The 12634-nt window shown below is 43.8% G+C and overlaps 1 protein-coding gene across 2 annotated transcripts in view; it reads left to right on the top strand.

Moving 5' to 3' along the window:
- The window catches only part of Dcun1d3 (defective in cullin neddylation 1 domain containing 3), a 33064-nt gene extending 20634 nt beyond the window's left edge, over nucleotides 1–12430 (top strand). For both annotated transcript variants that reach the window (XM_026402488.2, XM_026402487.2), the window contains 2 exons: nucleotides 9684–10219; nucleotides 11634–12430. In XM_026402488.2, the coding sequence (XP_026258273.1) occupies nucleotides 9789–10219; nucleotides 11634–12117 (915 nt within the window). In that variant the 5' untranslated portion in view covers nucleotides 9684–9788 and the 3' untranslated portion in view covers nucleotides 12118–12430. The remainder of the gene's footprint in view (nucleotides 1–9683; nucleotides 10220–11633) is intronic.
- The last annotated feature ends 204 nt before the right edge of the window (nucleotides 12431–12634 follow it).

Genomic DNA, 12634 nt, shown 5'->3' with positions numbered 1-12634 from the left:
GTGCTTTTGGTAAAAAGAAATTTTAAGGATCTTGAATCAGTTGGCAGATATTATAAGAAGATATTAAGAGAAATAAACACTGTCAATAAACTTTTTTTTTAAAAAAAGTCATGTGTATATAAATATATATGTATGAGTGTGTGTATATCTATATCTGTCTATATATATATATATATATATATATATATATATATGATCTTTGATCCATTATTTTCTCTTCTAGGAACTTATTCTCAGGAAGTAATTATAAATATGCTAAATTTATTTATTATCCTGATATTATTTATAATAGTGAGGTATTGGAAGCAAACTAAGTGTCCAAGAAACAATAAGGGATTAAATCGACAAATTATAATATTTGCGTTCAGTGGAAGCCTTATCTGGCTATTAAAAATGTTTTAACACAAAATCTCAATCTCTTTGTCCACCTCTGGAGTACAGTGCCAGATTTTTGACAGATTGAATAGTTGAGTATAAATAGTCTATGGGTTATGTGAAATAGCTGGAGCATTAGTGGTGATACCAATAATACCATTGAATTGCTGCTCTTTTAAAAACATTTTGAGAGGGGAAAATTTTTATGAAAAGTGTTGGGTGGAAAAGATTGCAAGATGGGATGAACAGTATGATTTCAGTTTTGTTTAAAGGTTTAATGTGCATAATATGTACATGTGTGTATATGTGTGCCATCCATATGTGCTTATTTTAAAGACTGAAATTAGGTACTCTAAAATATAACTGGAGTGGTGGAATCACTGACTATTTTTCTCCCTTATACTGCTCTACATTTCTTCCCTCCTTCCCTCCCCCCCCCGCCACCCTTTTTCTTTTTTTTCTTGTCTACATTTTCTAATCTTCACAGAATAAATATGTAATACTTTTGAATTGGGCATCAGGAAATGAAAGTTTTAGTGGCCTGACTTTTCTGACCAGGTTGGTGATGTGGTTGAAAGCAGGAATTCTTTTATTGTACAGATCTTTTCTGTCCCTCTTCAAGCTCTTCCTGTCTGCCCTGCATTAGCTGTCAGCCTCTATCATGGGCCTCTAGAAAAAAGCTGATAAATGTAGTCCTAATGGATTTAGGTTTTTTTTTTTTTTTTTTTGTAAATAATTAGCAAACATTAAAAGACATTGATTAGTTACCATGTGATGAACTTGAGGCCTACTTAGAGGCTGTGTGGCTCTAGAAACCACATCTGTTCATTTGTGGTCATTCAGGTGCCCCTTTAAGACATTTGGAGGGCAGTCATTTATCATCTTTGTGTCAGGTTCCTTCCTCATCTTTTGACTCATTTCAGTTTCCTTTCTTGCCTTTTATTGAGATGCAAAAATCGACTCCAATTAAGTATTTTTCAGTTAGTTGCTGACTCTTGAACTTCTCAGAAGGTGACTGAAAAGTGAACAGAAGTATGGTAATTGGATGTTTGAGGGCAAATTGTGTATGGTCAGGTGAGCCTCCAGGGTAGCTGATAGCCATATGCTGCCTGGAAGCAGAGAATTGGTGCCTACACCTTCAGTGGGATCTAATGAGCCACCATCCTACAGAAGGAGACAAGTTGCAAGCTTACACCCAGAGATGAGTGTAGCAGGCATGCTAGTTTTATTATAGTACCATGGAGCACAAACCAACCCAAGACTGTCCTCTGGTTTTTAAACAGGGAAAGTCACTGGGAAAACTGGCTCAGAAACAAAAAGAGTAGCCAACGTGGAAATACCATACTTTTTAATGATACCTCCTGCCCCCTTTCCCACATAAATGGGCAGTCAGACCTGTCCAGAAAAATAGTGACAGCAAAAATTATTTCACTGTGGGTCAGTGAAATGCTCTAGCCCCTTTTTGATTATTTTGAGTCACGTGGGATGTAGCTCTTGTAAATACCTCAGTTCTTAAACCCAGAGACCAAAAATGATTTGTTATTCTGTGTTTGGAAATTTTTATAGTAGTTTATGTGTGTTGGCTTGATGGTATTTGCCAGACATTTGGTTTAGCCAGTCCACGCTGGCTTTAGTCCTCAGGCCTCAACTGGATATATATTCTCAGTAGTGTACAGTCATGTGTTGCTTAATGAGGGGGTTGTGTTCTAAGAAATATGTCATTAGGAGATTTTGATATTGAGCAAACATCATAGAATGTACTTAACATCTTGATGATAAAAGTCAGTCACTCTGTATAGCCTCTGATGCAATCAAGAGATGGTAAACACAAGATGTATGAGGCTGCTGTTGGTGTCACACCACATATTGTTTTACAGGAAACTTTTATATGTAGGGGTACACTCTAAAGATAAAAAGCATAGTAAATCCATAAGCCCGTCACATAGCAGTTTATTATTGCTGAGTATTGTGTACCTATGTATAATTGTGTGTGTGGTACTCTTAGATGACTGGCAGCACAGTAGGGTTGTTACACCAGCATCAACACGAAAATGTGAGTAATAAGTTGCATCATGACCACAGCAGGATGGCTAGGATGGTTTCCATGTCAGGAGGCAATAGCAGTTTTTTAGCTCCATTATAATAGTGTAGGACCACTGTTGTATGTGTGCTCCACCGAAGCATTGTTTATGTGGCGCATGATTGTTTTCAAAATGTGCAGGTAAAGAACAATGACAGCACTTTGAAAAGAAATTGCTTTGCTAAACAAGCTGGTCTTAGTCATGTGACCTAAGATTATCTTATAGAAATGTAACGAGTTGGTTTGTTTTCTTTTAAAAATGTTTTCTCTTTCATCTTTCCCGTCATCCCTCTTTCCTTTTGCAGTATTGAGTTGACTATGTAGAACCTCATGTGTTCCTAACTGGAACTGCTGCCTTGGGTTGCTGCTGTAGGACATTTTAGGACAAAAAGTCTTTTAAAAGCGTGAAAATAGAAGCAGACAGGTCTTGTTTGCTTTGGCAGAAGGAGCAGCTTTCCCTCCCAAGTAGCTCTCAGTAAGACCTAATCTCCAAAGGTGATCTTTTAAGTCCCGAGTTCCAAGTGACAATAGCGACTCTGCATTTATAGCAGGTGCTTGATTTTTCCTCTTTGGAATTTTTGTTATTCTAGAAAGAGTTTACAAATGGACACCACCCTCTTTCCATCTTTTTCTCCGGTCATTCAGAATTTGGGGCTGCCAGGTAGAATCAGGGGCTCTTGTGTTCTTGCCTTGAGACTCCCTGGAGGATGGCTTCTGCCAGTACAGCTGCTTCAGCCCTTGGCAGCTGTAGAAAAGCTGAGGAATTCACATACTTACTTCTTCTGGCCTTTGGGTATCTGGCATATACAGTGAGAAATAAGATACATCCAGCTAATGCTACTAACTATTTAGATAAAAGTTGAAAAGATGGGTTTCTTATCGCTAATATTTGGGAACACCAGCATCTGTCAGTGGCTTCTTATTACTGAATAGACTCTAGTTGGGAACAGAGAGAAGTGGATCGGATTGGTCCCTTCTGTCGAGGAAGTCTTAGAGTAGATCTCAAGTGCTTGGCAGACTCTTTTTTTGTGTGCCAGCAGTTGCCTCCTGTTTTTTAGCTCCTCATTTCGGAAAGCTGTTCCTTGGGTGACAGGCTCCCCATCCGCAGCCAACACAGCATTCCTCAGAGCAGGCTTCCTGACCCAACCAGCTGCAGCAGCAAGCCAGCTTGCTCTGGTCTGTTTGCCATATGTCAGAGCCCATTGCTGACCCTGCAGAGATCAAACTGAAATGGTTAAGGAAAAGAAAGGCAGCAGAACCAAGTTATCCATACTCCTTGTCCAGATGGGAGTATGCTCTCTCTCTCTCTTTGGGGCTTAGCTCTGATAGGCATGGACAGGAAGAAGCATGAGAACCTTTCACTAGGATGCAAAGTAGTACCCTGAAGCATTGTACATTTAGAACTTCAGCTTGTTGGATGTCAGAAATGTGAAGGAAGTCCCAGAACACTAATCCAGACCCCTTGTTTAATGATGAGGTCACAGAAACTCAGAGAATTTAAGTGACTACCTCAGGGACACCCATTGCTTAGGAAGACTTCAGATAAGAACCAAAGGCCTCCCTGGAGTTTGAGCAGATTTACTCAGTACTCCTGGAACACACTTAGGTTGTTGATAAGTATGTTTTCTTCTAGGGGCACCATTGTCTCCTTGCAGGAGGGGTGTATCCTGGCACACATCACAGCAGGAACAGTAGTGAGGCTAGTATGGAGAGCAGAGTCAAGAGTCAGACTCCTGGATTTGAATCCCTTTTTCTTCATAGGCTGGCTCTGTGACCTCAGGCCTACTCCCTTAAACTCTATTCACTTCCTCCCACTATCAAATGAATTAGACATGACAATTCATGATAATCTACTCCTAAGTATTATGATTTAAAAATATTGATAGTATGTTGTTAACGTGGACCAACCATATTTGCCCCCTCTCTTCCTGTTTCATGTTATGATCAAGACCTACCTTCTTTGTGAAACATTCCCATGGGAACTCTGACAGACTGCTCCCCCGCCCAGGTCCCACTGCCAGAGGTTAAGAAACCTCAGTTTCCTAATCTATAAAAGACAGAACAACCTATTTTAGGCTTGTTGTGAGGTTTGAAGGTGATACGGTGATACTATGAAGCATACAGCCCCAGGCTCTGCGAATGCTGGGTCCCTCTCTGTTTTTCTTTCCATAGTAGTAGTTCCCACATCTCTTTCCTTTTTCTATTGCCATTTATTCCAGGTCCTAGTAGGGTTAGTTCAGGGTGATTCTGTTTCTTAAGAGGCAGTCTGTCACAGCAGTTGAGAGTAATCACCTAGAAGACAGACAGCTGGCTGTCACTTCATGGAGCTGTGTGAGAGACAGGAGCAGCTTCCTTACCTTTTCTTGGAGCTAGAGCATCCATGGGGACCTCAGCCTCTGGGATTGCCCTTTGGGCCCAGCAGTGCCTGCTGCAGGCCTGGGGCCAGGCTGCAAGATAAGCCTATTCCCAGGAACAGCAACCAGGGCTGGCACAGAGGAGGAGAGAGTCTGGAGATTGTTTGATGCGAGGGCAGGAGGCAGAAGCAGCTGGAGTTGAGATTGAGAAAAGCTAGAGGCTGATCTTGGTCCAATCTAAGCTAAGCAGAACAGATTTACTGACATTGGTGTTTCAGATAAAACTGTTTAGAAGTAGGTTTCCCTGGTTTGTGTGCATATATTTTTATTTTTTGTGGTTTTTTTTTCTTTCTCCCCGTTGCTACTTGTCTTGGCTCCATTTAACCCTTTGATGCCACTTAGCTGAGGCAGAAGGCAGTCCCACTAAATTTTGGGGGGTACCAGGAATTGAACTTACAGGCACTTGACCACTGAGCCACATCCCCACCTATTTTGCCTTTTATTTAGACACAGGGTCGCACTGAGTGGCTTAGCCTCTGGCTTTTGCCGAGGCTGGCTTTGAACCTACGATCCTCCTGCCTCAGCCTCCTGAGTCACTGGGATTACAGGTATGCACCACTGCACCCAGCCAGAGTCACTTACTTTGAGAACATACCTGAATGGCTGTGGCAGCTCTGGACTTGCCACTGAGTAGAATACTGTTCCTAGCATAAGGGAGGCCTGATTCTAAAAGAGCATTTTACATGGATTATCTCAAGTACTCTGCCCACAGTCCTTGGATGTACAAAAGGATGAGCTGCTGACAGTTAATTGGTACATTCCCCATGACTGAAATCTAGGTTTGCTCAGCCTCCTAATTACTGTGTTCCTCTTTTCTCCCTTGCTAGATAGTCTCCTTGACCTCAGTATGCCTCCATTTATTTTCCTGTAATTGAGGGTGATTACTTCATAGAAATACATTTAAATATAGCTACTAAAAGACTAACATATAAAGGGAATTTCTTAATAATAATGCGGTTGTTTTTGGAATGTTGGCACTTGGGTGCCTGGATTGTGCTCAGGCTGCTCCTGTAGAGTTGCAAAGGTCAGGAGGAGGACCAACTGGGGAGGCAGTTCCACTGAATGAGCTAACTGAGTAGAAAACTGGACACTCTGACCTGTAAACCTACAGAGCTGAAGTAGGTGGGAAGGGAAAGGCATCTAGAACTGGCTGAAAGCCTGCTTCAGGTAAGGGACAGGGTGTGATCATCGATTTAATAAAAGTGTTCATCAGGCACAGCGAGGATTCATAGTGGATTTTATTCAGGCTCAATTACTAGGAAATCTGTCCTGTGGAGAGCCTGATCCCCTGGTGTTTTGGGGCAGTGGTGCCTTTGAGTAGAGTCGGTGCTAAGGTGGGTGCAGATGCATTATGGTTGTACATAGGGAGACTGTTTCTGAGCAAGACCCAAGCTAATGACTCAAGGTGGTATGGGAATCTTAGCTGGACCTAGGGAAACTGAGGCCTGGAGCCCATTGTTCAGATGGGACAAGCTGAGCCTTCCAAAAGGCTAACCAGACTAACCTTTGCTCAGCATCTTTTAACAGGTACCGTATCAGGAAAAGTGCCACATACTCAGTCTGCATTTCTTCACTGAACCCTACAACAGCTCTATAAGGCAGATCTAAGAAATTCAGGTTTCCATCAGGGTTAAATAATTAGCCAGTAGCAGAACTGGGCTTTGGTTAAAGCTCTAAAGCTGGAGCTTTAACCATGCTGGTGGACTGAAACATCCCAGGATTAGGACAGCTGGACTAATTCTAGTCCCCACCTCTGGTGGGGCTGAGCCCATGGGCACCGTGCTTACCAGGATCATGGTGGCAGGGCTGGCCTGGCCTGGGGGAGCATTTCCTTATTGAGCACTAGGAATAGAACCATGTATTGTTTCCTTCCAGTGGCTGGATAGTTGAGGATTTGCTGTTTTGGGGTTGCTGTGGTGTCACTCCTGAATTCTGGGCCCAAACCCAGGTGTTCCTCCCTTGGAGGTAGGTGCAGCAGTAGAGCTCGGGGGTATAGGTCATGGTTTCTTGGACCAGACTTACCAGGTTCTGTTTGGTGTGGGATCTCAAGTGATTTACTCTGTGCCTCAGTGTTCCTGTCTTTAAAAGGGATTGTGGTGAGGTATGTGAGTTAAAATGCTTAGCATAGTGCCTGGCACCAAATCAAGTGCTCAATAATCGATAATTGCTATTATTAGCTATTAGTCAACAGTTAGTGAATCCAGGGAGACCTTTAACTTTAAAAGGCTTGCCCGCCTGAGATGCAGGACTGAGCACTGTGATTGGGCCTGCGGAAAGTTCTGTGAGCAGAAGTATTTTCCCAGGAAAGGGGTAGACAAAGAAGAAGGGAGTCCACTGGGCAGTAATCAGAGTAATTAGGAAGCCATATTCACCATCAGACCTGAAAATATTTTCTTCTGACTTGAGATCACCATGCGCCTCGACAGGCAACTGGAACGGGGGCCTTTCAAAGAAAGGACCCAGAATGGAAGAAGGATCTGACCTTCTGACATTGACCGGTTGATCATCTGTCGACATTGATTTTTCCCTCCTTTTCTCATCTGCTGGGCATGTTAAAAGCCTTCAGATTTCAGCTGGTTCCACTGTGTCAGGTCATCTAAGATGCTCTTACATTGAAAGCTGATGGGGTGAATGAGACTTAGGGCTCTTTGGGAGCCCCGTTCGTTTGGTGCTTACCTAGACACCCTGGTGCCAGACTGTGGAGGAAGCAGCACTGTGAAGCATCTGCCCATGTGGGTGGGGTGAGTGGCCTGGGGTAGGTGGGTCAGTGGAGGCCGAGAAATCCTCTTATCTCACCCGGTGCCCTGGCCTCCCTCAGCAGCAGGAGCTGAGCAGTAAACCCTGGTGAGTCATCCTGCCTGGGAATCAGAGTTGCCAGTCTGTGAGCATGTGGGGTTTGTGTAAGTTTGGGCCTTTTGTTTCTTTCAGCGCTCCAGTCTTTAGAAACACAAATCTGGAGACCAGACCCTCCACATGGTACAGTCCTTCTTGTTTGGATATAATTCTACTTGAACAGTTGCTTTTCTGGTATGATGGTCTTCCAAGAATGAACCCCTTGCCTTTTGAAAATTTGAATAGGCCGTGCTTATGGATTACTAGTTATACTCTAAAAGCGTGAAAAGACTTTTTAAAAAAACCTTACCTGGGTCTGTCGTTTTCACAACAAAAGCCCTAAAAAGGGGTTCAGTGTGTTTGGGAGGCTGAATTGAAACTTCAGATCTGTTGAGGACATGTGTGGACATGTCTTTTTGTCATTTATTCTCTTTGAGGGTGGAGAATGGGACACTCCCTGATATGATGAGTCTCCAGTAACTTACAGGAATGATTCTGACTTCATTTTAAGCTTGCATATTCAGAGCTTACCCTTAGAATTTCCTCTTGAAGACAACTCCCATTTTATCCTGACACTATTTGGAGGAAGTCAAGTTAAGGTAAAGTTTAAAGTTTCAGCCTTTCATAAAAACTACCCTGTGCCCCGCTGCTAGGCTTTCAGGAGCTTTGAATTTATATCAGGGAGGCCCATGAAAGCTCACTAGAACTGAGGAGGCCCATCTGGGACTGACATTGATTTTGTCTGGTGTCTGCTTTCCGTATTTCTGGCTCCTGATCCACATTTCTATTAACAGTGTAATTTCAGTGGCTGCAACTGGCAAAATTTTGAAAGTTGTAAATTATAAATGGATTTTCTAGCAAACTAATTGAAGGTAAGGATGAGGCCTGAATGGATAATGTAGTCTTAGAAATCACCTTCCTCAGACATTTCTGGCAATTCATTTAAAAGTTATTAATTACAATAAGCAATTAATAAACCACCATGATGAGCTGGTATGTATCATTGCAGACTTTTCTTTTTCTTCCAGTGGTTAGTTATCCTACCATTTAGAGATTGTGCAGGGTGAATCAGCCTTTTTTTTTTTTTAATATTAGTTGTCGGTGAACCTTTATTTTATTTCTTTATATGTGGTGCTGAGAGTCGAACTCAGTGCCTCACACATGCTAGGCAAGTCTGCTACCAGTCCAGCCTTTTTTTTTTTTTTTAGTGGAGACATACTGCTTTGGAAGAAGACCTGACAGTCCTCTAGGATGGTCACATTTATTGTGAGCTGGGCTTGCATTTTTTGTATTGCCTTGCTGCAGACCCAAAGGAGGTGAAAAAGAAGCTACTCCTTGGGAAACTGCTTGGCGTACAGGCTGGTGGCTGACTTCTATGGGTGGAGGAGTGGAGCAGGGTAGAGAAAGGATATTACGCCTGCTGTGAGGGGAAGGCACAAGAAAGAGTCTGGAGAGAGCAAATTTCACTTTGCTGTTTGTCTAGGCCCCTGTTCATAGTCTTGATGCTGCAAATCTCGTTAGGCCATAATAAGACTGTATAGCTACCTTGGACATGGTCACCCCTTCTCCTTATTCATCTTTCTTAAAAAGAAAATCTGAGGGTATTGAAATTAGGAACCAGAGATGAACCTTCCTGCTTAACCCAAGTCCAGATAACTTTGTTATGTGATGGCTAGTTGGCAAGACAAATTTCCTCTGGAACATTCCTGTCACAACTGTAGTCTCTGATGGGTTCTGCACATGAAACAGCCTTTTGTAACCCATGTTACTTAAAGAATTCCAGGAATTTCCCTTACTGGTTCTTCATGTGTACCCTAGCCCCTGAATTTCCAAGGGAACTTACAGAGCTGGTTTATGAGGGAGGTAATGATGAATTCAGGTTCAGTGAAATGGAGTGGTTACTGTATGGAGTGGTTCCTGGCGGGCAGTGTCCATACCCCACTCCTCTATTGAGAGGTGACCACTTTTTAATTTCTTTCCAGGTTGGCTGGCTCCTCTGGCTGATGGCATGTTGAGGTACATGGGCCAGTGGCAGCGAGGGCATCCATTCCAGAGGGGGCCACTCTAGAGGCCAGGCCACCACCACCATGGGCCAGTGTGTCACCAAGTGCAAGAATCCCTCATCAACCTTGGGCAGCAAGAATGGAGACCGGGACCCCAGCAGCAAGTCACACAGCAGGCGAGGGGCAAGCCACCGTGAGGAACAGGTGCCACCCTGTGGTAAGCCAGGTGGGGACATCCTCGTCAATGGGACCAAGAAAGCCGAAGCTGCCACTGAAGCCTGCCAGCTGCCAACATCCTCCGGAGATGCTGGGAGGGAGTCCAAGTCCAATGCTGAGGAGTCTTCCTTGCAGAGACTGGAAGAACTGTTCAGGCGCTACAAGGATGAGCGGGAGGATGCAATTTTGGAGGAAGGCATGGAGCGCTTTTGCAATGACCTATGTGTCGACCCCACGGAATTTCGAGTGCTGCTCTTGGCTTGGAAGTTCCAGGCTGCTACCATGTGCAAATTTACCAGGTAAGTCCCCAACAGTTCAGGTCAGCAGGTGAACAGAGGAGGAGAGAGCACCCTTGGGCAGTGGTGCCAGCTAGGATAGAACAGTTGACTTCACAGGGTTTGGGGTAAGTTTTATTTATTTATTTTACTTTTGCTGACAAAATTCTCTGAAGCTTAAATGCTCTGACTTAAGTTGTGGTTCTGATCCAGAGAATCCCCTGAGACTTTCCTATTGGTTGAAAAAATGCATCCCTGGCACCACAACAGACTCATTGAAAGTAATCTCGGGGTAGGGCTCAAGCATTTGTATTTTGATAACGCTTCCTGTATCTGAAGTGTACTTCACATTTGTTCTCGCAGGATAAAGCCTTTGCCTAATTTGTAGGTCAGGTTTGAAGCCTATCATAGCATTACCAGGCAGCTTGTGAGAATCTGGACACCAGCCATCTTTGCCTGAAGTTAAATGAGGAATAATCCAGGGCAAGTCCTATTGCCCAGCTGCTGCTCAGCCCCACTGCTGTCTTAGACCTTTCTTTCCTTTCACTCCTTTGCTGTCTCACTCAGTATTGACTGTCTGCCTATCATGTGCGGGGCACTTAGTGCCCATACAGTGAGTACCTCTGGGCTATCCCTTTGGGACTCCATGGAGCCATTTGTTCTGTAGATGTTACCTCAGTCATGCATCTGTGTGGAGGTTGAGGGTGAGGCAGGGTCATCTCAGGGCATGCTTTGAGGAGCACAGGATCATGAGTAAGAACAAACTTTAAGACCCAGATGAACAGTTTCTAGTTTTTAGGGCCTCATGGGTAGGTTGCTCTCTCCACCTCAGATGCCTCACCTCTTCAGTAAGTACAGCAGCCCCTGGGAAGACGATCAGTGTGAGACCATGTCATACGGGTATTTAAAATACAGATGTAGTTGTTGTTTTTAATACCAGAACTTTAAGATCTAGTGGCAGAGTTGCCCAGGCTCATGCAGAATTCTTGGTTCCAAGAGTCTCCTTGGCCGTCACCAAAAATATTCATAAAACAACTCTTAGAGAATCAGAAAGGAAGCAGAAAGTCTCTCTGTCTGGGAGGAGACTTTTTCCCTATTGCACTGTAGGAAACAACAGGCCAGAGAGCAGGAGACTTGCTCTTAGCTTTGGGAAGGTGAATGGATTATAAGTGAATGAACCTTTATCAGTTGCCGCCCAGTGCCAGGCACAGTTAGAAGCAGTCAGCATCTGTTAGCTTTAGTCTTCCCCCAAACCCTATGAAGGCTGTGTTCTCAGTGTGATCACTGAGGAAATAGGAATGCTTAGTGGAGGAGTTGGAATTCTAATCCCGATCCTTAGGCCTCAGAGCCTTGCTGCCTTCAGTCATTATAGTCTGTTGCCTCTCCATTAATGATATCTTTTATCATAATTAATTATGTCCTTTCCTTCCCATTATAGGAAGGAGTTTTTTGATGGCTGCAAAGCAATAAGTGCAGACAGCATTGACGGGATCTGTGCACGGTTCCCTAGCCTCTTAATAGAAGCCAAACAAGAGGATAAATTCAAGGATCTCTACAGGTTTACATTTCAGTTTGGCCTGGACTCTGAAGAAGGGCAGCGGTCACTGCATCGGGAAATAGCCATTGCCCTGTGGAAACTAGTCTTTACCCAGAACAATCCTCCTGTGTTGGACCAATGGCTAAACTTCTTAACAGAGAACCCCTCGGGAATCAAGGGCATCTCCCGGGACACTTGGAACATGTTCCTTAACTTCACTCAGGTGATTGGCCCAGACCTCAGCAACTACAGTGAAGATGAGGCCTGGCCAAGTCTCTTCGATACCTTTGTGGAGTGGGAAATGGAACGAAGGAAACGAGAAGGAGAAGGGAGAGGCGCACTCAGCTCAGGGCCCGAGGGCTTGTGTCCCGAGGAGCAGACTTAATGGCTCTGTTCCAGGAGCAGCAGCTAGGATCTGCCTGCTGCCCTGCAGCCAAGTGAGGAATTGGACCTTTCTGGAAATTACCGAAGATCCGGATATTTTCTACTTTACACCTTTCTCTGCCTTGTATCTGAAAGGGCTCTAAAATGCTGTATCATGTTTTAGGCACTTTCTTCATTTTTGGTTATTTTTGGTTATTTCTTTTTTGGGGGGGGGGGAATCCCCCAAAATATTTGAACCTGGCTACATGTTGTGTATCTTCTTTTTTTGAAGCCTTCAGATAGAATAAGCCTGCCATTTCTTGCACAAATTTAGGTTTTTGGGGTTTTTTTGGGGGGGGTGGGGGAGGGTGTAGAGCCGGGTGGGGAGAATGGGACTGTTAGGTTGAATTAACATTACAAAATGATACAGTGCCAGATCTCAGTTTTGCATATTGTTTTTCAGGGCAGGTCTGTACTGTGTGTAGTGCTGTTTACATGGTTGAAGTTAGTTTGTAATTATTATTTTTAAAGATTTACCC

Source organism: Urocitellus parryii, chromosome 9, assembly GCF_045843805.1.
Source record: "Urocitellus parryii isolate mUroPar1 chromosome 9, mUroPar1.hap1, whole genome shotgun sequence".
NCBI classification, from domain to species: Eukaryota; Metazoa; Chordata; class Mammalia; order Rodentia; family Sciuridae; genus Urocitellus; species Urocitellus parryii.
This window is presented reverse-complemented; position numbering and strand designations above follow the sequence as displayed.